General features: G+C 45.0%; 1 protein-coding gene across 1 annotated transcript; it reads left to right on the forward strand.

The window, feature by feature from the left end:
- The first annotated feature begins 1,432 nt into the window (after window positions 1-1,432).
- RSAD1 (radical S-adenosyl methionine domain containing 1) lies at window positions 1,433-25,704 on the forward strand. The gene is made up of 10 exons (XM_075261904.1): window positions 1,433-1,575; window positions 4,003-4,136; window positions 5,805-6,009; window positions 8,039-8,404; window positions 9,635-9,698; window positions 12,110-12,257; window positions 22,533-22,545; window positions 23,000-23,041; window positions 24,460-24,563; window positions 25,458-25,704. The coding sequence occupies exons 1-10, from the start codon at window positions 1,444-1,446 to the stop codon at window positions 25,579-25,581; spliced, it is 1,332 nt and encodes a 443-aa protein (XP_075118005.1). The 5' UTR covers window positions 1,433-1,443; the 3' UTR covers window positions 25,582-25,704.
- The last annotated feature ends 290 nt before the right edge of the window (window positions 25,705-25,994 follow it).

The raw sequence follows: 25,994 nt of genomic DNA on the forward strand, positions 1-25,994 counted from the left end.
CCCACCACTACACCCTGCATCTCACATCTCTCCCCCCCACCTGCATCTCACATCTCTCCCCCCCACCCTGCATCTCACATCTCTCCCCCCCACCCTGCATCTCACATCTCTCCCCCCCACCCTGCATCTCACATCTCTCCCCCCACTACACCCTGCATCTCACATCTCTTCCCCCCCACTACACCCTGCACCACACATCTCTCCCCCCCACCTGCATCTCACATCTCTCCCCCACCTGCATCTCACATCTCTCCCCTCCACTACACCCTGAATCTCACATCTCTCCCCCCTCCCCCACTACACCCTGCATCTCACATCTCTCCCCCCCACCCTGCATCTCACATCTCTCCCCCCCACCCTGCATCTCACATCTCTCCCACCACTACACCCTGCATCTCACATCTCTCCCCTCCACTACACCCTGCATCTCACATCTCTCCCCTCCACTACACCCTGCATCTCACATCTCTCCCCCCCCCACACCCTGCATCTCATATCTCCTCCCCCCCACACCCTGCATCTCACATCTCTCCCCCACCTGCATCTCACATCTCTCCCCTCCACTACACCCTGCACCTCACATCTCTCCCCTCCACTACACCCTGCACCTCACATCTCTCCCCTCCACTACACCCTGCACCTCACATCTCTCCCCTCCACCCTGCATCTCACATCTCTCCCCCCCACCCTGCATCTCACATCTCTCCCCCCCACCCTGCATCTCACATCTCTCCCACCACTACACCCTGCATCTCACATCTCTCCCACCACTACACCCTGCATCTCACATCTCTCCCCTCCACTACACCCTGCACCTCACCCCCCCACCCTGCATCTCACATCTCTCCCACCACTACACCCTGCATCTCACATCTCTCCCCCCCACCCTGCATCTCACATCTCTCCCACCACTACACCCTGCATCTCACATCTCCTCCCCCCCACACCCTGCATCTCATATCTCTCCCCTCCACCCTGCACCTCACATCTCTCCCCTCCACTACACCCTGCACCTCACATCTCTCCCCCCAACTACACCCTGCATCTCACATCTCTCCTCCCCACCTGCACCTCACATCTCTCCCCTCCCCAATCTCACATCTGATTACTCAGGATACAGTGGAAGGACGGTGGTGACTAGAGTGGAGTTGCTCCTGGTAGGTATGATGTAAAAGGAAGGGGCGTGGCCGCTCAGAGGAGGGCGGAGTTTCGACATCACTGCTCTGTGCTGTATAGAGGAGGGCGGAGCCGAGCACATGGAGCTGGAGAACAGAAAGCAGAGAGGATTGTACCAGGAGCAGCTCCATTCTAGACACAACCGTGGAAGGACCTTCTTACAAGTACAGACACGCCTATCCGGTCATGTGACCTTGTGACGTCAGAAGGTCCTTGCAGAGTAAAGCATTTACCGTAGCATCTGCCGAGCAGTTGTGTTCTAGTCACATGCTGCGTTCTTCGGCGTCGGTCCCTGCGGTTGTATTGCGGAGGCTATGCCGGGATAGCAGGGCTTATGGCCGCCATGTGTGTGGTGCGGAGGAGCCGTGTATGCCGGAGGTAGCGACCATATACGTGCATGTGAGTCAGCGCTGCACCACTGCTGTACTGAACGCGGCTGCACTACTGAGGCCTGTGCTGTGCTCACACACCAGCCCTGTATAACTGGCTGCTTCTCTATTGTATTCTATCATGGCTCTGGTGTGATGGCTTTATATGTCATTAATTAGCTTTTATAAGCTCTGTCTGGTAATTAATAAAACATTGATTCACTAACGCCATCAGGTTATTCATTGCATTGAGAAGATTACAGCCATGCCACTGCAGTAGTTTTTGTAAGTTTGGCTACTTTTTGTAATGAGTGTTTTTCTTCCCTTTCCACTTCTGAGATCCAGAACTGAATTAGTTTTTGTTACGCACCTGCGTTCAGGGTCTCCGGTCTGTGGTTTCCGTCTTCTGCATGCCAGAAGACGGAAACCACAGACCGGGTGCGGCGGTGAGCGTTTTATGCTCTCCGCCGCGAAACCGTTTTATTTAATCCGGACACAGAGTACTGCTTGTCCGACTCTGTGTCCGGATTATAAAACCCGGTTTCGCGGCGGAGAGCATAAAACGCTCACCACCGCACAGCTTTCTCACCCATTCAAATGAAAGACTCCTGCAGGTTTCCGTCTCCTGCTCTGTTTTATGCAGGAAACGGAAACCTGCAGTACGGAGAGGAGAACACAGATGTGAACGAGCCCTTAAAGGGTTTTCTGGGCAAAAAAAAAAAAAAAAGTTAAAATTAGCTGTGCGGATGTGGAAAAGTGTAAAAAAGAAGAATTGGTACTCGCCGTTCCCTGATGCTCCAGTGTTGTCCCAGCGCGGTCCGAGTGAATTTGCTCTCCGGCTGCGAGGTCTCAGCTATCACGTGTGGCGGGAACATCTGCCGCAACACAACAACGGAGCAGAAGCACCAGACCACACTGGGAGGCAAAAGGAGAGTATGATTTTATTTTTTTCACCTTTCCAGCCGATTTATAAAATAATTTTTTTGCATGGACAATCCCTTTAAGGGAATTTTTTTTTTCTTAAACTATAATGAGATCCGTGTGGTTTCTGCTCGTGTTCGCACAAATCCAATGGAGAGAAAAGTATTGAAAGGAGCAATTTTCTCTCTGCATGTTTTATGCTGAAACCACACGGACCCCATTTCTTAGGTCTCCATTCGGGGGTCCCCAATCAGACTTCCTGAATGGAATCCGAAATCAGGGGTGAATCGGGTTAAGGATAGACTGTCATATACCGTAAATCGCAGAAAACCCCTTTAAAGTGGTTGTCTGGGATAATTTCATATTTCAACCATAAGGGCCCCCCTCCAACTTTCAAAATTATATTTATTATAAATTTTTCTTAGTTTACTGTAATATACGTAGTGTAATGGGGTTGGGTTGCTGGTCAAAGAGATGTCGACTGTACACATCATTAAGAGGAGGTGCGAGCTGGCACCTCCATAGAGTGGGCAATGGATAATATGTACCATCATGTAGCGCTGTATAACAGGGACTGCGCAGGTATACCTCCTATATCCCCCCCCCTGCTACCTCCTATATCCCCCCCCTGCTCCCTCCTATATTCCCCCCATGCTACCTCCTATATCCCCCCCTGCTCCCTCCTATATCCCCCCTCTGCTATCTCCTATATCCCCCCTCTGCTATCTCCTATATCCCCCCTCTGCTATCTCCTATATCCCCCCCCCTGCTCCCTCCTATATCCCCCCCCTGCTCCCTCCTATATCCCCCCCCTGCTCCCTCCTATATCCCCCCCCTGCTCCCTCCTATATCCCCCCCCTGCTCCCTCCTATATCCCCCCCCTGCTCCCTCCTATATCCCCCCCCTGCTCCCTCCTATATCCCCCCCCTGCTCCCTCCTATATCCCCCCCCTGCTATCTCCTATATCCCCCCCTGCTCCCTCCTATATCACCCCATGCTACCTCCTATATCACCCCATGCTACCTCCGATGCTGCCCCTGGAATAACGGGAGTTATAGGAACAGGAAAGTGCCAATGTAAACAAATGCAGAAGATGTCAGGCACTCCCAGAAAATCCAGAAATCACTTAAAACACTGCTATAGGTATTTGGGTGCACTTATTAACCCATTAATAGCACTAACAGAACATTTTTGAAAATTAATTTTTTGACCAGAAAACCCCTGGTCCTAGCAGTATATAGTTATCCATCCATGGTATTCTAAATCCCTGTCCCCCTCCCCATTGATATATACTGTTCTGTACTATATTCACTACAGGACAGTATGTAGGAGAGGACTCCTAGCAGTATATACCTATCTATGATGTTAGGAGTCCCTGCCCACCTTATATACTGTCCTGTACTATAATCACTACTATAGGATATATGGACTGTCTTTTCTGAACAGTAACTCTCCACGTGCAGCTAACCTAAAAATCTTGTATCACCCTAGAAATAATCAATGTTGACCTTTGCACCTGTCCTCTCTTTCCTTTTAGTGGCCGTACTGTGAGAAACGCTGCACTTACTGCAATTTCAACAAATACATTACCCGCTCTGACAATGAGGACGTCCTCCGTTCGTGTCTGGTGCAAGAAGCCCGCACATTGATCCAGCTCAGCCAGGTGCGCAGGTAAGACAGAGAAGCTGCTTAAAGTGTTCAGGGAAACATGGAGGTAGAGGCTTATGGCTGCAGGGTGTTATTTATGACTTGCCTGGCTCTTATCTAATGTGTAATATGTAGACTTACATACTTTCTAGCAGTCCATACACCACTCATTTGTTTCTCCAAAGAAAACTGAGCAATGCCAACCACAGGTAAAGCGGGCCACTGCTCAGCTAGGAGCTTCCGCCCTTTTCTTCTGGTGTTTGATGGAGTACGTTAGGGTCATTTCTCTAAGGAAATTATTTCAAAAACATCATCTATGTGCATAAACTTCACGCTTCCCTGTCTACGGGCGTATAGTGGCCCTCTGTATAGTAAAGCACAGTCTGCTGCACTTTCCTATGTAGTTAAAAAAAAAAAAAAAAAAAAAAAAGGTGTGTCAACCTACACCGAGCAGGCAGAGCGTCTCAGCCTTCATACATTCAGACATGATAGATTTTACAGCAATTTCAATTTTAAGAAGTTCCTAATAAAGGTGGAATGGCTGGAAAGAGACATAAAATAAACAATCCGGTCTGTCAGCAACTTGTATGGATGGAAAATGTCCTTTTATTGGAAAAAGCAGTACACCACGTATCTGTCCACACTGGGACCTTTCTCAAGTGCAAGCCCTTTGCACACACACACACACACACACACACACACAATAAATTATATATATATATATATATATATATATATATATATATATATATATACACACACACACATACACACATGTCAGGGTCTGGGGTTGCTAGGTAGAGTGGCATAGACACACAAGACCAGTTTCTTTAGTCCAAAACAAAGGTAGAGTTTATTTTCACTCAAAAAGGTAGTGCAGCAACAAAAGGAAACAATACAAAAATAAATCCTTGCCCGGCTAGGCTCTAACTGAACATAGAATAGGTGACCTCACCTAGAATAACAGAAATCCAAAAGCAAATATGACCTCTCTGTTTGCTCTCCAGCCAAGCTCTGCCAAAGTGCTGCTGCTGGAGCAACTTCTTAAGCCTCCTTTACGAGGAGACTCTCTGCAGCTGAGTCGCTGCCGGAACATCCCCAAAGTGTGGATTCGAGGGGGGTGGAATGAAAGGTCCCACTACCAGCCTACTTGTCATTCCTAAAAATCCAGCCCAGTAACTGGAACTCTGAAATAACCCTCAGCAGACAATTGTTATCTGCTGAGAAACATTCTTTCTGGAGTTTCCTCATCTCACCCACCTGAGTTGTCTGGGTAAGATGTACACCCCCTCCATTACTTGACTGGCCATCGGCTTACAATATATATATATATGTATTGTTATTAAGGGGGAGTGACAGAGGGAGGAGTGAGTCGGCTCTGAGTGCAGAGCAAGGAATAACGGGAGTTGTAGGAAAGTGCCAATGTAAACAAATGCAGAAGATGTCAGGCGCTCCCAGAGAACCCAGAAATCACTCAAAACACGGCTATAGGTATTTGGGTGCACTTATTAACCTATTAATAGCACTAACAGAACTTTTTTGAAAATTCATTTTCTAAATATATAGTAAATGGGTCTAAGCATATCAAATTTATGGGGCCACTGGTATGGTAATGCAGCTCTAGAACATCTAGTACAAATCACAAGGAATGAATAGATGAATGAATAATTTATTATGTTTTGTTACAAATAGAGTTCCCTCCATATTTTTTGGTGGGGGCACCCCAAGCCTTGCCAGCCCATCCACGATACACACCATTTTGGAGGAGATATCCAAATCTGCATATTTGCCACTCGATGCTGAAATCAGCTTGGAAGCGAATCCCACATCATTGAGAGAGAGCAAACTGCAGCAATTTCGGGATGCCGGGGTGAATCGCCTCTCAATTGGTGTACAGGTAAGTATATTATATCACTAACAGGTAATATTGTTGCTTTTCCAAAAGACTGTCCCATTGAGAAGACCCCCCCTCTCCCCCCAAAATATACCATATTTTTCTGTGGTGTTTTTTTCGGGTCCCTTTTTCTCCATGTCTAGTGATAACTCACAATTGCAGTGGAAAGTGGACTTCTAGAATAGTGGTCCATCTCCAGCCATAGTGTACAGAGAAAATACAAAAACACAACTAAAGGGAAAAAAGTTTTAGATGATAATCCAAAAAAATCAACAATATAGAACATGGACAATGGAATCATCATACGTAAAAAAATGATTTGAAAATATTAAACATTGATACAACACAGTGCAGACATCAACATATACATTTAAGGGGATCAATGCTACCTGTCAAAGAACATACGTGGTAGTTGAAAAAATGTAAAAAATGCAATCCAGCAATGAAGTATGGTGATAAGTAATAGCCTTTAGCAGAGAGATCAACATAAGGGAGTATTTACATGTAGTGAAGTCATAGTGACAGCTTTCGTCAGGGGACAAAAAGACGAAGCCTTTACGCCGAAACGTGCGTCGGGGCGCGTTCTTATCATGGTATGTACTATCCTTTATGATTTGACTTCATTTATTTCACTTCATTCCAGCATCCATAGTATTTTCTACACTTGTCATTATGCAGAGCTAACTATATTAACTCCCATATGAAAGCTGTCACTATGACGTCACTACATATAAATACTCCCTTATGTTGATCTCTCTGCTAAAGGCTATTACTTATCACCATACTTCATTGCTGGATTGCATTTTTTACATTTTTTCAACTACCACGTATGTTCTTTGACAGGTAGCATTGGTCCCCTTAAATGTATATGTTGATGTCTTCACTGTGTTGTATCAATGTTTTTTAATATTTTCAAATAAATCATTTTTTTTTACATATGATGATTCCATTGTCCATGTTCCATAGTGTACAGAGGTATGAACACAGGATCCCCAAAAGAATCCCATTAAAGTCAATGTGACATGGTTCTCTGGGAGGCTGGCCTCCTGGCTCTGTTATTCCCCTACGCGTCCTGTGCCCCTCACTTCCCTTCCCTTTTGTCCCAGTGTTGCTTGTTGCTCTCTTCCCTTGTCTTCAATTACATTCCTGATTGTCTCTCAGTTTTTCTTTGTTGTGGGTTTCATGGCTGACGGGGTGGTGGAGGTCCCCCAGCACATGGACCTCTCATTTCCCAAAGATGTTTTGCCTATTTTAGGTCCTTGACCCCACTGGCCTCCTTGACCTTGTTGTTCTCCTTTCTATGTTTCAGAAAAGTTGGTTTGTTGGCATATGCCTTCCATATGCTCCGTCTGTTCTTCATTTTTACTCCTAGAGGTGTTCACACACATTGCTATACTGATACATTTTATTTTTTTTTGTTATTTAAAAGATGTTTAAAACTAAAATCTGATGGAACATAAATTCATTGTGATATGTCAATGACGATTTGGACCCAGCATTATCTGGGTTTGTTATAAATGGAAGCTGATGTGAACTTGTCAACATATACAAATTCCTATTGTCTGCAGCTGTTGGGGGTGGGGAGTTAACTGCATTGCACTTGAAGGGTTTTTGCTCATAAAAGACATTTATGGAATGCTCATAAAATATGCGATACGTATGATAGATGCAGGTCTCACCTCTGTGCCCCATGCTTTGTCACCCAAAAAGTGCCTGATCGAGGCAGTGCCACCAATTGGATAATGATACCAATCTTGACTATGAGGGGCCTTTGTTTGCGGGGCCACTTCATTTAGGTTCTATGGGATTTGTAAATATAGCAGATTGCTGTGCTCATCTATCTCTGTCAGTCCTCTAGCAATGGAGTGCCACTACCAATGCATGGCCTTTGTTCCATTTAGGCATGCAACATTGTACTCCCATTCTCTGATTGGTGGGGGTCCTACTGGACAGACTTCCAGTGATCAGGCACTTATCCCCACCTTGTTCTCTCCTGTACTCTGAGTATTTATTCTGTACCACTTTCTTCAAGTCCCTGGATGACCAAGACCTCCTGCTTCTTGGAAGAACACATACAGCCTCAGATGCACAACGCACTATGGAGGAAGCGTGTAAGATCTTTCCTGGTAGAACGTCAGTGGATGTCATGTTCGGCCTTCCAGGTCAAAGCCTAGCATCATGGCACAACACATTACATAGGCTCTTGGCACAGTGCGATGACCATGTGTCTCTATATCAGCTCACCTTGGAGAGGGGAACCATGATGTTTAAATGGAAGGAGAAAGGACAGCTTGCGTTTCCTGATCCAGAACTTACTGCTCAGATGTACGATGATGCCAGATGGACTCTACAAGAAGCTGGCTTCCGGCAGTATGAAGTCTCCAATTTTGCACGAAATGTGAGTATGCTTTTTGTAGATATTCTTTATCAAACCAGTATGGATTTGATTTGTCAGTAAGTCAAGTTGTCATTGTTTCTGCAGCTTGGTCATGACATGGTAACTTGCATATTCATTAACTGTAATAGACACCCATGCACCCAACATACAACTACTTTCATTATTATTTGTGTAGTTGGGGAAGCTCTTCTAGTCCAGGGGGTAGATTTCTTTAACTTTTTGTGAAATTGATAATTTTCACAAGTTGGCTCTCACTTTACATCACAGGTGTTGAGCACAAGGCCCAGGGCCACATCTGCAATCAAGCGACCTGGGGCGATAGCTTCAGAAAGCGCTTCATGACATGAACGAGGTGGCCACCTTCTTTTTGAATAATTTACTCACCCAATCACGCTCCTGTCCAGGCTGTTCTCCGCTGCGGTCTCTATTGAGCTCTCTACGTTGCGTTCTGCTGTTCTTCAGTGTCTGGTACAACATGTTCTGGTGGTGGCAGCAGAGGCCGGCATAAACGTGAGCTTGGATGGGTGAGTCAATTATTACCCACTAGTAATATACAGTGTTGGGGCAAAAAAAAAAATAAAAAAAAGGATTATATACAGTGTGGGGCTATATACTGTGTGGGGGCAAAAAAGGGGGTCTTATACTGTATGGGGGGGGGGTCAAAATAATGGGGCCATATTATGTGCTGTGACATCTTTGTTCTGTCCCCAGTATAGCTATAGGGGTCACAGTGGTTGCCCTTGTGGTGGTGCCCCCTGAAACATAGGGCCCCTCACCACACTACTGTCTCCAGTTGTAGGGAATGTCGTAGTTACCTCTTCTACTTGATGTGGGGCCCGTCTGTGCACCTCTTATTATGTCCTTTCAGCCATGCTGTCTTGAAATGAGTTGTTTAAGCTGGACTGTGTGAGGGGAAAACTATTACCTGTGGGGATCACCACTATTTATGAGGGGGACAATTAGGACACTATTACCCATGTGTATTAAATATATGGTAACATCAGACTTATGGTCACCTTCCATGGGCTAGAAATGTAACTACATAGAAGTGGCAGAGCTACATTTATAGTGTCACAGAATTAGTAACTGCCCTCTGAAGATAACCATAAGGCTGATCTAGCCCTTAGCGAAAAATGAGTTCAACATACATGCTCTACTTCAAGAGGTAAAACCCTGTCACTTGATTTATAGATAGTAAGTTTTGTATTTTTACCTATTTTACTTTTCCAGGGTGCTGTGAGCAAGCACAATCTTGCATACTGGCTTGGAACACAGTACATTGGTGTAGGACCAGGTAAGCGTCTAGCTAAATCCAGGCTAGCTAAAAGCTCATGGCTAAAGAAAACTTTTTCTTCTCATGCCAGTGAGATGTGGTCACATGGTTATGCAGCATAAGGCTGAGCGTCAGTACCAAGCACAGTTACTATACAATGTATGGAGCTGTGTTTCATAAGTAGTAAAGAGGCCACAGCGCCAACATATTCCTCAGCACTTTACAAACAAGGAGGTTCATGAACAGACAATATATGTCAAAAATAATTAACCTATCAAACCATAGGAGTGGGGGCCCCGCTCACAAGAGCTTACAATCTATGAGGAACTAGAAAGGAGGACACAAGAGGAGTGAGGGCCCCGCTCACAAGAGCTTACAATCTATGAGGAGATAGAGAGGACACAGGAGGAGTGAGGACCCCGCTCACAAGAGCTTACACTCTATGAGGAACTAGAGAGGAGGACACAAGAGGAGTGAGGACCCCGCTCACAAGAGCTTACAATCTATGAGGAGATAGAGGAGTTAGTACTTGTGAATATACCAACACTAAGTGTAGGGAAACTTCTAGTTGGAGGAGTTAGGTTTTGAGGAACAGAGGAGGAAGTATAGCTTAGGAGAAGGCATGTTAGTATAGTGTTTGGAGGTGGAGATCAATGTGATCAGGTCATGTGATAAGCTGCCTAAATAGATGTGACTTTAGGGCAGTTTGGGAGCTGCTGTAGTCGGTGAATAATCTGATTGTCCAGAGTAAAACACTCCAGAGCACTGATGCAGCTCCAGAATAGTCTTGGAAGATGGGAGTGGGGTGTTGGGATAACAGAGGATACAAGTCTAAGGTAATTGGCTGAACGGTTAGAGCAGTAGACAGTGACAGGAGAGGAGATAAAGAGAAGTGCAGCGCTATGGAGGGATTTATGGGTGTGTGTGATAATTTTATTATGTATTCTGTGGTGGATGGACAATCAGTGCAGCGACTAACACAAGGTAGATACATCTGTGCACTGGAATGACAGAAAGACAAGTCTGGGGGCTTCATTCAGGAAAGATTGTAGTGGGGGGAAAGCTGGCTAAAAGGAATCCTTTAAAACAAATCGTGTGTTCCCTATGGGATGAAAAATGATATCTGAAAATACCCTAAATATCAATTTATCATCAGTTCATATACTTGCTGCTTTAAAAAGGTTAGTCTCGCCATGAATTCACTATATAAATCATAAAATGATCCAGTGAAGAATTTCAACATTTACTTACATAGTGTAGAGCCATCTAGTGTTCAGACTGTATAGCGACATGCAGGTCCACCTAAGGAGCTGAATGATGTGGACTGAAATGGAAATTGAGCTGTAGTTACCCAGAATGGCCACTGTACTGTGTACACCGATCCCTGCTGCCACTTAGTGTAATGGATCAGGGTTTGGAGATATCAGGTGGGAGATGAAGGTTTCTCCAGGCCGCTGTTAATATTAATTATGTGTGGGGGCACTGATGGGGAATTATTATGAGGGGATGTACTAAGGGCCGTGCCATGAGGAGTCACAATACAGTGTCCCACACAGAATACTGTTCCTTAGTGCACTGTATAATGCTCTTTATTCCCCCCTACATACTGTACAATGCTCCTTAGTGTCTCCCGCACAGTATAAAAGCCGTAGTGGCCTCATGTACCATATAATGCTCTTTGCTGCACTCTTGCACAGTATAATGCCGCTTTAGGAAATATTTCTTCCTAGTTTTTCTTGTGCATCTTATAGTCAGATGCGTCTTTTTGTCTGAAAAATACCATAAATACTGTATGCGTTCAGCTCAGACCTTTACTTCATGGTGGAACATGGTCAACGGACCTTTACTAAAAGTAGCTGAGTACCCCTCTACTAGAGTCTGATACTGTCAGGCTTATTTGGACAAGTGGCTGCACCCAGCTATTTATGTATACATTTCTAGAAGGAATAACAGAGGACTAGCACAACATAAGAGTTAAAAGTAACACTGCTCCAGAATGATTTCCTGACGAATACAGATAATAACGCAGATAGGTCCTGTTTAATGTCAGGGGCCCGCACTGACTTTCCAAGATACTGAAATGTGATTAAACAAATTTCTCTTCAAAAGGGTTGTGATGGAAATTGCTTAAAATCCTGAGGCATTTGGGTTATATTGGTAGGGTTTGCCTTCTTTGGCTCAGCCTCCAGTTTTGCTGGCAGCTATTTCTTCTGACCTCCCCCCCCCCCCCCCCCCCCCCCCCCCCCCCACACACACACACACACACTCGGTGTAGCTGGGCATGCATGTGTTCTCAATGAGGAGAGTCAAATAAGCTGCTGCCAGTTGTCTTTCATGTAAGAGCACATCATCTGTCGGGGAAGACTTGGGACACCACCATATGCACAAAATATTTCAGCAGTAGTGTCAAGAAATAATTGTGGTTGTCACAGGAGCTCATGGAAGGTTTTCAGTCCACACAAGTCAAGGAAAACGGAGGCAAGCGCGTGTTCAGACTTTGGAACCAGAACCATGGATGAAGGAAGTGATGAGATATGGGCATGGCACTCGGAAGGTAACTGAGCAGAGCAACTTTGATATGTGAGTAGTGTATTACATTTCATTATTTTTCTTGTTTTTTACATTGACTCTTCGATTTCTTCAGGTCTGTGCACATGACAGAACAGCTCAGAACAAGGGGCCTTTCAGCATACACAATAATAATAATGGCCTGTACATTTACTATATTGTCTTATACACAGGGATGCTATAAAATAATATGTTGGATGTGTAGTCTGAAAATTCTTTCACTTCTAGCTATTGCGTTTCTGCATCTTGGCTGTATTTTGCATTAGAGGATCTATTCCTGTGTATCTTACCCATGCTTAACACTGCACCCCGTCTTCTTTAGATTGTTTTGTATCTGCACTAATTTCTATCTTAATAAGGATATAATGGTTAATGGGTTGTGTTTAGATGTTGTGGGATTATCCCAAATTTGTGGTGTAGATTCAAAATCCCTTCTGCATGTGATAGAAAAATATCCAGAACAGAAATATGAACAGGTTGTAGATTTTCACAGCTGAGTTCTTTAATCCTGATGGCCCCTCCTTATCTTTTGACCCTATATAGAAGTATGTAGGCCATAATCCCTCTTCCAAAACATTTAAACAGCCCCAAAGTCAGTGTCAAAGCAGGTTCAGGACAACACTTGGGGCATCGATCATTCATGAACATATCCCGTATTCCTGGGTCTTGCTCTTTAAAATGAATATCAAAATCCCCAAATTTTCCTTTAGAGCTTTACTAGTATCTGAGTTTATAAGTATCTTTACAACCCTCCTATTTTGCCCTCTTCCGCTAGCCTCTTATTACCACTTTCCTCTACCTGTTCTTAATACAGTTCCTACACATAAAATTTGACTGCGGGGATCATAAAAAAAACAAACACAAAAAACTGGCGATTTCTATTGGGTTAATTTGTTAGCTCCAATGATAGTGATACAGAATAATCCCAACAAGGAATAAGGAGTTATCTTTTGTATTATTATTATTATTGTTTATTTATATAGCACTAGAGATGAGCGAACAGTGTTCTATGGAACACATGTTCGATCGGATATCAGGCTGTTCGATTCGAATTGAACATCACGTGGCAAACTCCAAAAAAATTTGATTCCCCTCCCACCTTCCCTGGCGCTTTTTTTGCACCAATAACAGCGCAGGGGAGGTGGGACAGGAACTACGACACCGGAGGCATCGAAAAAAAATCGGAAAAAGTCATTGGCTGCCGAAATCAGGTGACCTCCATTTTAGACGAATAGTGGATTTCAAATCCGGGTCATATGAGACTGTGAACTTTGTGACTAAGAGACAGGGATAGCTGTACAGGCAGGGATAGCTAGGGATAACCTTTATTTAGGTAGGAATGTTATTAAAAATAACTTTTTGGGGCTCTATCGGGTGTGTAATTGTGATTTTTGTGACATAAACTTTTCCCCATAGGAATGCATTGGACAGCGCTGATTGGCCAGAGTACGGAACTCGACCAATCAGCGCTGGCTCTGCTGGAGGAGGCGGAGTCTAAGATCGCTCCACACCAGTCTCCATTCAGGTCTGACCTTAGACTCCGCCTCCTCCGGCAGAGCCAGCGCTGATTGGCCAAAGGCTGGCCAATGCATTCCTATGCGAATGCAGAGACTTAGCAGTGCTGAGCCAGTTCTGCTCAACTACACCGTGTGCCGGTCAGCCCATCTGATATAGCAGAGCCGAGTGTGCACACTCGGCTCTGCTACATCAGATGTAGCAGAGCTGAGGGTGCACTAGAACCCCTGTGCAAACTCAGCTCACGCTAATAGAATGCATTGGCCAGCGCTGATTGGCCAATGCATTCTATTAGCCCGATGAAGTAGAGTTGAATGTGTGTGCTAAGCACACACATTCAGCTCTACTTCATCGGGCTAATAGAATGCATTGGCCAATCAGCGCTGGCTCTGCCGGAGGAGGCGGAGTCTAAGGTCGGACCTGAATGGAGACTGGTGTGGAGCGATCTTAGTCTCCGCCTCCTCCAGCAGAGCCAGCGCTGATTGGTCGAATTCCGTACTCTGGCCAATCAGCGCTGTCCAATGCATTCCTATGGGGAAAAGTTAGCTTGCGAAAATCGCAAGCTGACAGGGATTTCCATGAAATAAAGTGACTTTTATGCCCCCAGACACGCTTCCCCTGCTGTCCCAGTGTCATTCCAGAGTGTTGGTATAATTTCCTGGGGTGTCATAGTGGACTTGGTGACCCTCCAGACACGGATTTGGGTTTCCCCCTTAACGAGTATATGTTCCCCATAGACTATAATGGGGTTCGAAACCCGTTCGAACACTCGAACAGTGAGCGGCTGTTCGAATAGAATTTTGAACCTCGAACATTTTAGTGTTCGCTCATCTCTATATAGCACCATTAATTCCATGGTGCTTTACATACAATACACAGAATATACAGGTAGATATACCGTATTTTTCGGACTATAAGACACACTTTTTTCCCCCCAAATTTGGGGGGAAAAGAAGGGTGCGTCTTATAGTCCGAATGTGGCGCCTGGCATCCGCTGTAATAGAGAGGCGGATGCCGGCAAGGGATAGACGCCGGGGCCTGAGACATCACTGCGCTCCTCTGTCCTGCATGAAGCCAGCAGCGGGAGGAGTGATCCTATTCCGCTCCTCCGTCCCCCCGCCACTGGCTTCATGCAGGACAGAGGAGCGCAGCGATGTCTCAGGCCCCAGCACCTGTGCCTGCGTCTATCCCTCGCCGGCACCCGCTCTCTAGTACAGCGGATGCCGGGTCAGTATCGGTGGCCCCTTCTCCCCCGGGGCCGGTCCCCACCGGCCCCATACCTGTAAAGTTGCAGGCCGGCTCCTGCGCGGCGATATCGCAGGAGCCGACCTGTTCGGGTGACAGCCGGGAGCCTAATGACGCTGGGTTCACACCTGCGTTCAATGTGTCCGTACTATGGTTTCCGTCTTCTGCATGGCAGAAGACGGAAACCATAGATCGGGTCCGGCCGTGCGCGGCGGTGAGCGTTTTAGGCTCTCCGCCGCAAAACCGGATTTTTTTATCCGGACACAGTAGTGCATGTCCGACTCTGTGTCCGGATTATAAAACCCGGTTTCGCGGCGGAGAGCGCAAAACGCTCACTGCCGCGCACGGCCGGACAGCTTTCTCACCCATTCAAATGAATGGGTGAGAGTCTCCTGCAGGCATCCGTCTCCTGCATCTGTTTTATGCAGGAAACGGAAACCTGCAATAAGGAAAGAAGAACGCAGATGTGAACGAGCCCTGAGGCTCCCAGGCCTGTCACTGCTGTATTAGTATTGCAGCTGGGTCTATGACCAGCCGTAATACTAATACACAGAATGTCCCATAGACGGCAATACAGTTGTATTGCCGTCTATGGGACTTGCAATCAAGTGACCGCAGGTTCAAGCTCCCGGGGGGGAATAAAATAGTAAAAAAAAAAAAAAAAAAAAAAAAAAAAAAAGCTTTAAAAATATATAATAAAAATATGAAATAAATAAAAGTTCTAAATCACCTCCTGTCCCTAGAATATATATATAAAATTAGAAAATCATATGTCATAAACCACCGGGTTTTTTTTCAATACAAGGTGATCTAAGCAATAGATATTCCCCAAAATGGTATAACTAAAAAGTACTTCTGGCCCCGCAAAAAAAAAAAAAACACTATGCATCCCCGTACAGCTGCAGGGTCACCTGTCAATGTGGCCTTACAGCTGTTGCAAAACTACAACTCCCATATATTAAATATTTTACCAGTTTTTGCTTCAAAAATTTTTTCCCTATTTTCCTCCTCTAAAACCTAGGTGCGTCTTATAGTCCAGTGCGTCTTATAGTCCAAAAATACGAACCTCGAACCCTAACCCTAATACTTCCTACATGCTGCCATCTTCTCTATGGACCACTTGTTTAATATACTTCTTCATCCCATGATCCTGCCATTTTCTTATTACACGTCTTGGCTTGTTATCCAAACTGCAGAATTGCACTCTCTCAGATATGGAAAAGATATCTCGTCGTTCTGTCTGGGCAGGTGTAATCCGTAGCAGAGATTTTATGTTGCTTATGCCTCAGGATAAATTCCAAAAAGTAAGATGTCCGATTCTTCATATCTTTAAGTTTCATAAGAATGGGTAACATCTTTAAAATCTAGGGAATCTTGTATAGTGACATTTTAGGGTTACGGAGGGTTTTCCGATTCTAAATACATTTATTTGCGTTATCCAGGAGAGCAGTAATCTTTCTTATAGATTACTAGCCTTTGCTTGCGACATCGTCTGCGTGTTGTTGGCGTCGATGATCCGCCTATATTCAGCAAATTGCTGGGTCGATGGTTCGCTTGCTGCGGCATTTCGGCAGCTCTTAGGCTGTCCTGCTGCTGCACTTGTTCCTCACGACATGCATGTTCCGGCATCTCAGGAGCTGGCTGGGATGCCATATAATGAGCGTGTTGGTGTTGATGATCCGCCTGCTCCGGTTTTCTGCAGCTGTCAAGCTGGCCTGCCGCTGAACTCATCCTTGTGCCATGCCCGTAATTGTTCTGGCATCTCACTGGGACGCTATATATTAAGCGAGTTGTTGGCATCGATGATCCGCCTACTCCAGCTTTTCGGCAGCTCTCAAGCTGGCCTGCTGCTGAACTTGTTCCTTGCACCATGCCTGTGATTGTTCCAGCATCTCAGCAGTGTGCTGGAACACCATGAGTGTGGTGTTGGCATCGATAATCTGCCTGCTCCGATGTTACGGCTGCTCTAAGACCCGCTTGACGCCTAGTTTGCTCAATCCTCCTGATCTCCGCTTCAGGAGAAATCTGCGACTTCCGACTACCTTCATAGCTCTCATTGTTTTAGAATTTTGCGATAAATTAGATTTTCTTTTTCCCAGCATGTTTAAATTTGGCGCCTCAGCCATCTGCTGAGATGCCGGAACAATCACAGGCACGATGCAAGGAACAAATTCAGCAGTAGGCCATCTTGAGAACTGCTGAAATGCCGGAGCAGGCGAACCATTGATGGCAGCAATTTACTGAATATAGGTGGATCGAGGCCAACAACACAAAATCACGGACAGAAGCTATTATGAACATAAATTGCTAACAGTCGTGAAGCCATGTCATTTACCTGGAAACAAAGTAGCCTATGTATTAATCGAAGTTACAAACTATGTGCCAAATTTCATCCAAATCTGTTCAGACATTTTTGTGTGAGAGTAACAAACACAAACTTTCACATTTCTAATATTAGCAGGATAGGATTTCCTTTCTGCATTCTAATTTAACCCCTAGATGTTACTAATCTGGTGATTTACTTTGCTTTATCTGATACCTGGTGCTGCAGTCATAGTCTAACACCTGTGATTTATAGCTGCTCCTCTTCTACAAGTGGAAGTTACAGTCCCAGAATTACACTGTGATAAGAAAAGCCTTTAGGACCTTTAGCATCACTTTTAGCTACAAAATTGAACCCTTTGTAGTGAACATACTAAAGTGAGACGGTCTTTGCATTCACATTGATGCTAGCAGAATTTGCTCATCTGCCAGCCCCAGCATCACCTACTTTCTGGAAGGAGCCGAGCTACAGATAACACAAGCAGTTCACAGCTCTAAGCAGTCTACTACACTAAATGAATGGTTAATTTACACATTGAGAGGTCCAGAAAATAAGCCACCCTGGATATAAAATTATATAATTGTGGAGCCCCTGTGATCAGAAGAACTAGAAAGTCTAGTTTTTTTTTTTCCCATCTCTCTTTTTTAATTAAATTTTTCATAACAGAACAGGAAAAAACAGAGGGAGAGGCAGTGCGCAAATCTCCATAAATGCAAATAACCCAAAAAGGAAACAAACCAGATAACACAGAGAGAGGTAAACAAGAACAACGAGAAAGGGAGACAACCACAAAAGACAGGGAAAGAACAAGAGGAAAGGAGGGGGAAGGACAAAGATCAGAGACCCCTCAAAGTGCAATAAGTGCCCCAGGGGGACCAGATAGAGCGGAAGACATCTAAGGTGTTACTAAGACTAACAGTCAAGTATTCAAGACTCATCACGTCCTTCATACGGGCCAGAAGCTCAAGACCAGACGGAGGAGTTGCCCTTTTCCACTTTCTAGCAATATTATTATTATTTATTATTGTTTATTTATATAGCACCATTAATTCCATGGTGCTTTACATTTGGGGGTTACATACAATACACAAAATATACAGGTAGATATCATACTAACAGTGATCGGCTGGCACAGTGGGGTAGAGGGCCCTGCCCGCGAGGGCTTACAATCTATGAGGGGAGGGGGGTAGAGACAGAAGGAGAGGGGGAGACTGTACAGATGGGGGTGCGGTGATAGTGTTATTGGGGGGTGTAGGCCTTCCTGAATAGGGGAGTCTTCAGGGCCTTCTTGAATCCTGTGATTGTGGGGGTCAGTCTTATGTGTCGTGGTAAGGAGTTCCAGAGTATGGGGGATGCACGGGAGAAGTCTTGGAGACGGTTGTGTGAGGAGCGGATGAGAGCGGAGTAGGAGGTCGTTGGAGGATCTGAGGTTACGTGTGGGCAGGTAGCGGGAGATGAGGTCAGAGATATATGGAGGGGACAGGTGAGGATGAGGTCAGAGATATATGGAGAGGACAGGTTGTGGATGGCTTTGTATGTTAGTGTTAGTAGCTTGAACTCAATTCGCTGGGCTATAGGTAACCAGTGGAGGGACTGGCAGAGGGGAGCAGCTGATGAAGATCGGGGGGTGAGGTGGATTAAGCGAGCAGCACAGTTTAAGGTGGACTGGAGGGGGGCGAGGGTGTTTGCCGGGAGTCCATGCAGAAGGGTGTTGCAGTAGTCTAAGCGGGAGATTATGAGGGCCTGAACGAGCATCTTGGTAGTTTCTGGGGTGAGGAAGCAGCGGATTCGGTGGATGTTCTTGAGCTGGAGGCGACAAGAGGTGTTGAGGGTTTGAATATGTGGTTTGAAGGATAAGTCGGAGTCCAGGGTTACCCCAAGACATCGGGCCTGTGGGACAGGGGTAATTGTGGTTCCATTAACTTTGATAGATGGGTCAGGTGGAGGGGCCATACAGGATGGGCTGAAGATGATAAACTCTGTTTTCTCCATGTTGAGTTTGAGAAAGCGGGAGGAGAGGAAGGAGGCTACGGCCGCTAGACAATCTGGAATTCTGGCCAGCAGGGAGGTAATGTCTGGTCGTCGGCATAGCAGTGGTACTGAAAGCCATGATATTCTATGAGTTGGCCCAGGCCAAGGGTGTAGATGGAGAACAGGAGGGGTCCTAGGACGGAGCCTTGGGGGACACCTACAGAGAGAGGGCGTGGTGAGGAGGTGGTGTGCGAGTGGGAGACGCTGAATGTGCGGTCAGAGAGGTATGAGGAGATCCACGAAAGGGCCAAGTCTGAGATACCAAGGGATGAGAGACTTTCTAACAGGAGGGAGTGGTCAACTGTGTCAAAGGCAGAGGAGAGGTCGAGGAGGAGGAGGACAGAGTAATGGCGCTTGGCTTTGGCAGTTAGCAGGTCGTTAGTGACTTTTGTTAGGGCAGTTTCAGTGGAGTGCCGGGGTCTGAAGCCTGACTGTAGTCTGTCAAAGAGCAGGTTGGACGAGAGATAGGAGGAGAGTTCTGAGTGGACGTGTTGCTCAAGAAGTTTTGAGGCGTACGGGAGCAGTGAGATGGGGCGATAGTTGGCTGGAGAGGACGGGTCGAGGGACGGTTTCTTAAGTATAGGAGTGACAGTGGCGTGTTTGAAGGCTGAGGGGAAGGATCCATTGGTTAGGGATAGATTGAAGAGATGGATTAGGGCTGGAGTGATAACTTCAGTGAGCTTGGGGATGAGATGTGATTGAATCGGGTCGAGCGCGCAGGAGGTGAGGTGGGATTTGGAGATTAGGGAGGAGAGTTTTTCATCAGTGATGGAGGAGAAACAGGTCAGGGATGGGGAGCAGCGAGTAGTTGGGTGGATGGATTGTCGGGGGAGTAGGGTGAGGCTGTCTCTGATGGTGTCAATTTTAGTTTTAAAGTAGGAGGCAAAGTCGTCAGCTGAGATAAGTGATGTCGGAGGGGGGGGGCGGGAGGAGGGAGTTGAAGGTGGAGAATAGTTGTTTGGGGTTGCGAGAGAGTGCGGATATGAGTGTGGTGAAGTAGACCTGCTTGGCGGCGGTGAGTGCGTTCTTAAATGTGAGAACTGCCTCTTTGTACCTGAGGAAGTCCTCCTGGGAGTGGCTTTTCTTCCAGAGGTGCTCTGCAACCCGCGAGGCACGTCTCAGTTTTTTAGTCTGGTCGGTGTGCCAGGGTTGTCTATTGGTTGGTCGGGCTCTGGAGTTTGTGTAGGGGGCTACAGAATCAAGGGCTGAGGTCTTGGCCGTAGTACATAAGTACAAGAAGAGCTGAGAAGTCTTACTGCCTAGGTGTCTGGGAGGTAGATTCAGGAGGTAAACAAGGGGATCAAGAGAGACCCCCTGCAGAAAGAGTGTGTACGTAAGAGACCTGACCTCCCTCCAGAAACCCAGGATGAGGGGGCAAGTCCAGAAAATATAATATAGAGGTACCTTCTGCAGTGCCACATCGCCAACAATGCGAGGGAATCGCCGGATTCAAAGTATGGAGGAGAGCAGGAGTATGATACCAGTGCATTAAAAGTGTGTAGAAAGTCTAGTTGTAATATGTTTATAAGCAATAGTATATATAGAAAATATTTTGTTTTAGGTAAAAGCAAAATGTATTTATTTTTTTCACATTTTATAATATTCTTCCACTAGCAGAAGAAATTATTTAACATAGTGAACAAATACTACTAAGCCTTATTTCCTGAAAAAAACCCATTGTAAAATAGTTGAGATATGCAAAGCCACTAAAGAGATATTGCAGTGTAAATCAATACATAAAGTGCTAGATTTGGCCTGAGCATTGGGCCATCAATGACGTGGTCCTGACAGGGTTAATACCAAAATAGTTCATCTCATTTGTAATCTATACTTCTGAAGTTGCAGATGATCTGTTCTTTATCCAAATGTAAGATCTCTGCTGTAACCCTATTGATTCTATTGAAATGATGATCCAATGTAATAATTGCTATAGGTAAATCATTGTCTACATTATGTAGGAGAAGCAGAAGATTGTCAGCAAACAAAGCAACTTTTGGTTGGCTATTGACATAATTTCATGGAAATTCTTGTTTTGCATGGGAGACATACCAATGGGTTCTACAGATAAGTTAAATGGCAATGGTGACAAGGGACAACTGTGTCAAGTACCTCTGCAAAGTTGGAATGTCCTCGTACTATAGATGGGTGTACATATTTTAGTCCCGGGGGAGTGATAGATTCCTGGCATCATTTCATAAGTTACCTACAATACAATTATCTCTAAGCACCAGACCTAGCCAGGACAGGCCAACCTATCAAACATAACCAAGCCCACTCTTAAAGAGATTCTGTCATTAAAATTGTATTTTTTTTTCTGCCTACCACGTTGGAATAGCCTTAAGAAAGTCTATTCTTCTCCTACCTTTAGAAGTCTTCTCCGCGCCGCCATTCAGTAGAAATCCCGGTTTCATCAGTATGCAAATTAGTTCTCTCGCAACACCGGGGGCGGTCCTCAGCGCTCAAACAGCACTGGTGGCGTCCCCAATGCTGCAAGAGAACTCTCCAGCGCCGCCTCCATCTTCGTCTGGAACGGCCTCTCTTCGCGCCTTCTTCTGCTACTGGGTTCAAACTGCGCATGCCCACTGGCCACAAGAAAATGGCCGCTTACACTTACTTTGTAAGCGGCCATTTTCTTGTGGCTGGCGAGCATGCGCAGTTGGCTTTGCCTGAGGCCTAGAAGTTTGAACCCAGCTCCAGAAGAAGATGCAAAGAGAGGCCGTTCCAGACGAAGATGGAGGCGGCGCTGGGGATTTCTCCCACAGCATTGGGGACGCCCCCAGTGCTGTTTGAGCGCCGAGGACCACCCCCGGTGCTGCGAGAGAACTAATTTGCATAGGAGCTTTGTGCTTCTTAAGTAGCAGTTTAATATAAGATTATTCATTATGAAACATATTATATAAACTTATCCAACATCTTTTGCATTTGGGACAGTAGCCTTGTAGTGGCCATTGGGTTCTGGACTCTTAGCATTAACTCATCCCCTCATGGTTTATGTTGAGAAGTCCTCTGGTGTTCTAGGTAGCTCACTGCAGAATTAACCCTTTTCAATTCAGGAACTATATCTGTGGCAGAATGTTTGATTTCTTTTTGTTTTCTCTTCAGGCACGTGTATATGAGATATTCTATAGACTTGGTTGCTACTGTCACTAATGCTCCCGACACCTTATTTTCAGCTTATCAGAACTATTAGGGCTAGTTCACACGTGGGCAAAGGGGAGGTTTTTGACAGCGGAATTCGCTTCAAAAACCTCTCCTTTAACATGGTGGTCTATGTAGACCACTAGCTTTTTTTTTCCTCCTAGCGTTTTCCGCCTGAAGAAGCGACATGACCTTTCTTCAGGCGGAAAACACCTGAAGAATTGCATAGAAGTGAATGGGAGGCGAAAACCGCGCGGTAAAAAACCGCGCGGTTTTTTGCACACAAAACTGCGCGGTTTTTTGCAAAAAAACGCGCGGTTTTCGCCTGCAGTTTCTATAGCACATATAGGAAAAAAAAAACCTAGCGAAAACCGCTAGCGAAAACCGTGTCAAAAACCTCGTCAAAAACCGCGTGGAATGCAAAAAACAGCGTCAAAAAAACTCCTCGAGGTTTTTTACCTCGCACAAATAAGCTAGGCGGTTTTCACGTGTGAACTGACCCTTAGTATTGGGTTTACGGACAGACATTGGAATATCGCATAAGGTAAGGAGAATACAGAGATCACTGGAGATGAAAGTGGCTGCTTGTGCGGCTTATTGCACCAAGGGTGGCCAGAATCTTGTAAGCGCACATGCTTAGAGTCTATGCAGTAGCCCAGGGCTTGGCTACTTCTATGATTGTGTATCCATTAGATTGGCAGCTGGGTATGCACAATATCCCTGCAGCTGTTCTGTAGTCTTTTAGTTAGCATGTGCAGGGATCCTATTATACAGCCCATGCTGCTATGTATACTTGCTGACCTGAACTGTCAATGAAAAGTATCTAGGAAATCAGTAGGGATAAAGGAGCCAGCAACAGACGAGATAAGGGGTAATAGCGCAAAATGTGTTTTCTAGGACTAAGAAATCGATGATAGTTCATCAATGGCAGACCAGTAGGAGTGCTGGGTGTCCGATCCAATCACTACTTACCAGGCAAAGCACTATAGGTTATAAAGCCACAGTGCTTGGTATTGTTGCTCAGTCTCATTTACTTGAATGGGCCAGAACTGTGCACAGGTCATGTGACTGATGAACATGTCACATGGCCTGTGAAGCAGTATCTGCTTTTGGAGCGTGGTTTCAATCAGCTGACCAATGGACTTCTGTCAATCTAATATTGATACCTTACGTTAGAGATGCGACCGCGGGGTGCCAATGTGTTCTCATGGTGACGGACCTATTGAAGTCCCTAATGTCACCATCATAAGTAAATCTATAAGAGTCAGCCAGAGGTGGAGTCTTATAGATTTACTTTTGCTTTCATTTAGTGGCATATAATACATTGCAGTACGGAAGCATTGCAGTGTTTTATATGGGCACTTGCCCCCTAGTGTTAATAAAAAATAAATTGTAATTTTTTTTTTTTAAAAAGTAATATCCCTTTTCTCAATATTTTTTTTGTAACAGAATAATAACAATAACGCCTCAGGTTATAGGTGTTATGGAAGCTAGAACAAAACCAAGAGATAGAAGAGAGGGTTACAGCAAGAAGAGTATCAGCCGTAGAGATAATAACCAGAACAAACAGATGTAGCTATGGAGAGAAACCTGGCAAATGTCCCAAAACTAGGTTCTTAAGTCAAATTTCTGGCAACCAGCCATTAGATCATCCTCTTAGGACTGGTTCACATCTGTGTCGGTAATCCGTTCGGGGAGTCCACATGGTTCTAGCAGTATATAGTACCACACATCGATGAGGATGTGAAAGACCCTCTTTAAGGAGTTCAAGTAAAGTGATACATTTAGGGTTGTACATAGTTCTAATCTCCTTGCCCATGGTAACTGGGTAGTATATACTGGTGATCCTTGTTCCTCTATTTGGTGGACTTGCTTAAAATGACGAGACTTGAACACTCTCACAATGTATTTTCCATGCTTGTTGCACTATCAGTTCTTCCGTCTATCCTCTCTATTCGGCAGCGCTGGCAGGAGCTTTCCCCTACACTTAGCTTACATGGCTTGTTGGAAGCGTCACAGGAACTGAAGGTTTTACAAGAGAACGGACTCCTTCTTTTGGATCACATGTAAGTAAGAAAATCAGTCAAATTAGAACTTAGAGGAGACTTTTAGGCAGCGGTGTATAGGTTGAATCATTTCTTAAAGGGTTTTTCTATGTTCCCAATTTTGACTTGATGTTTCATTGGTAGTGTCAGAAGTGAAGCCATCTTGGATTCCCATAATGACAATTCCCTGCAGGCCAGAGATTTCACCAGCAGCACTACTTCACAAGTACAATTAGCCCCTTAAATTGGCACCGTGCAGTAGTACAAGTCGCTTCTATGTATAGTTGCAGATGCAGCAAAGAACTATAAAACGAGATAAATGCCTGCAGTATAAAAATGACCAATTAGGAGTCATCTGATTGTTGTCCAGTCCCTCTACATACAATCCAGTCTTGTCTAACATGTCTACTACTACCTCCTATACGTGGGGAGTATAGCACAGTGACAGGCTGAAGTGAGCTTTACTGTGCTTGGCTTCATTCATGACTATATGTGCCACGCTGCTAGAACATAGGAGGTAGTTGGAGATGACACAGCACAACCTGGGGCATGGCAATCAATCCAGATTTCCTGACTCTTCCTGATATCAGCAACAATAACATGACTCCTGATAATTTGCATATTGTAATGATTTTCTAGGTTTTACTGAATCTGCATCCGTGTACTGGGTGCGGTGACCACTGAGAGGGAAATGTTTGTGTGGGGACCACATAGGGGGCAGCGTACCGTGTATGTTTCACATATAACTTTACTTGTGGCACCAGAGATGCCAAATCCTCCCCTGCCTAATAACATAAAGAGAATGGCGTTTTGGCCTCACATGTTACTCACTGCATAAATGACACTTCGATACTTATCTTGGGCAAACAAACATGAAAATGACATACAATAAAATAATCTTTGTCTTGTGCTCAGTGGTCTTCGCTGCACATGGAGGGGGCTCGCGGTGTTAGACAGTCTTCTGCTGCCACTCTTAAACCAGTTTGATGAATCTTGGACCAAGAACATAAAACCTCATCAGCCACAGACAAATGTATGATATTAATGTCACTGCTGGAATACAATGTACCATGCAGATACCAGATAGTGATAACCTAAACATTTGTACAATATTTTGCAACTGTATATATGACATTTAATTGTGAATAAAGTATTTTCTAGATTTGTGTAATTCCTGACATTTGATAACTTAAAGTGAGTCTGTCGTCTAAATTTCTTGTAAATCACAGATCAGCAGTTCCATATGCAATTGAGCTGTTCAGTTTTTGCTGTCTAGTGCCGCCAGTGTGCTTTTTGGAGACATATTTTGTAATGACACCATTTTGGGTGCCTGTAACTTATTGACTAAACTTTATTTACTCATTCCACCAAAAAAAAAAAAAAAAAAAAGTTGAGTATAAAAAAAAAAAAAAAAAGACAGGCTTTACTTTTTTAAATTTTTTTTATGGGTGT

Source organism: Leptodactylus fuscus, unplaced genomic scaffold (genome assembly GCF_031893055.1).
Source record: "Leptodactylus fuscus isolate aLepFus1 unplaced genomic scaffold, aLepFus1.hap2 HAP2_SCAFFOLD_61, whole genome shotgun sequence".
Classification (NCBI taxonomy): domain Eukaryota; kingdom Metazoa; phylum Chordata; class Amphibia; order Anura; family Leptodactylidae; genus Leptodactylus; species Leptodactylus fuscus.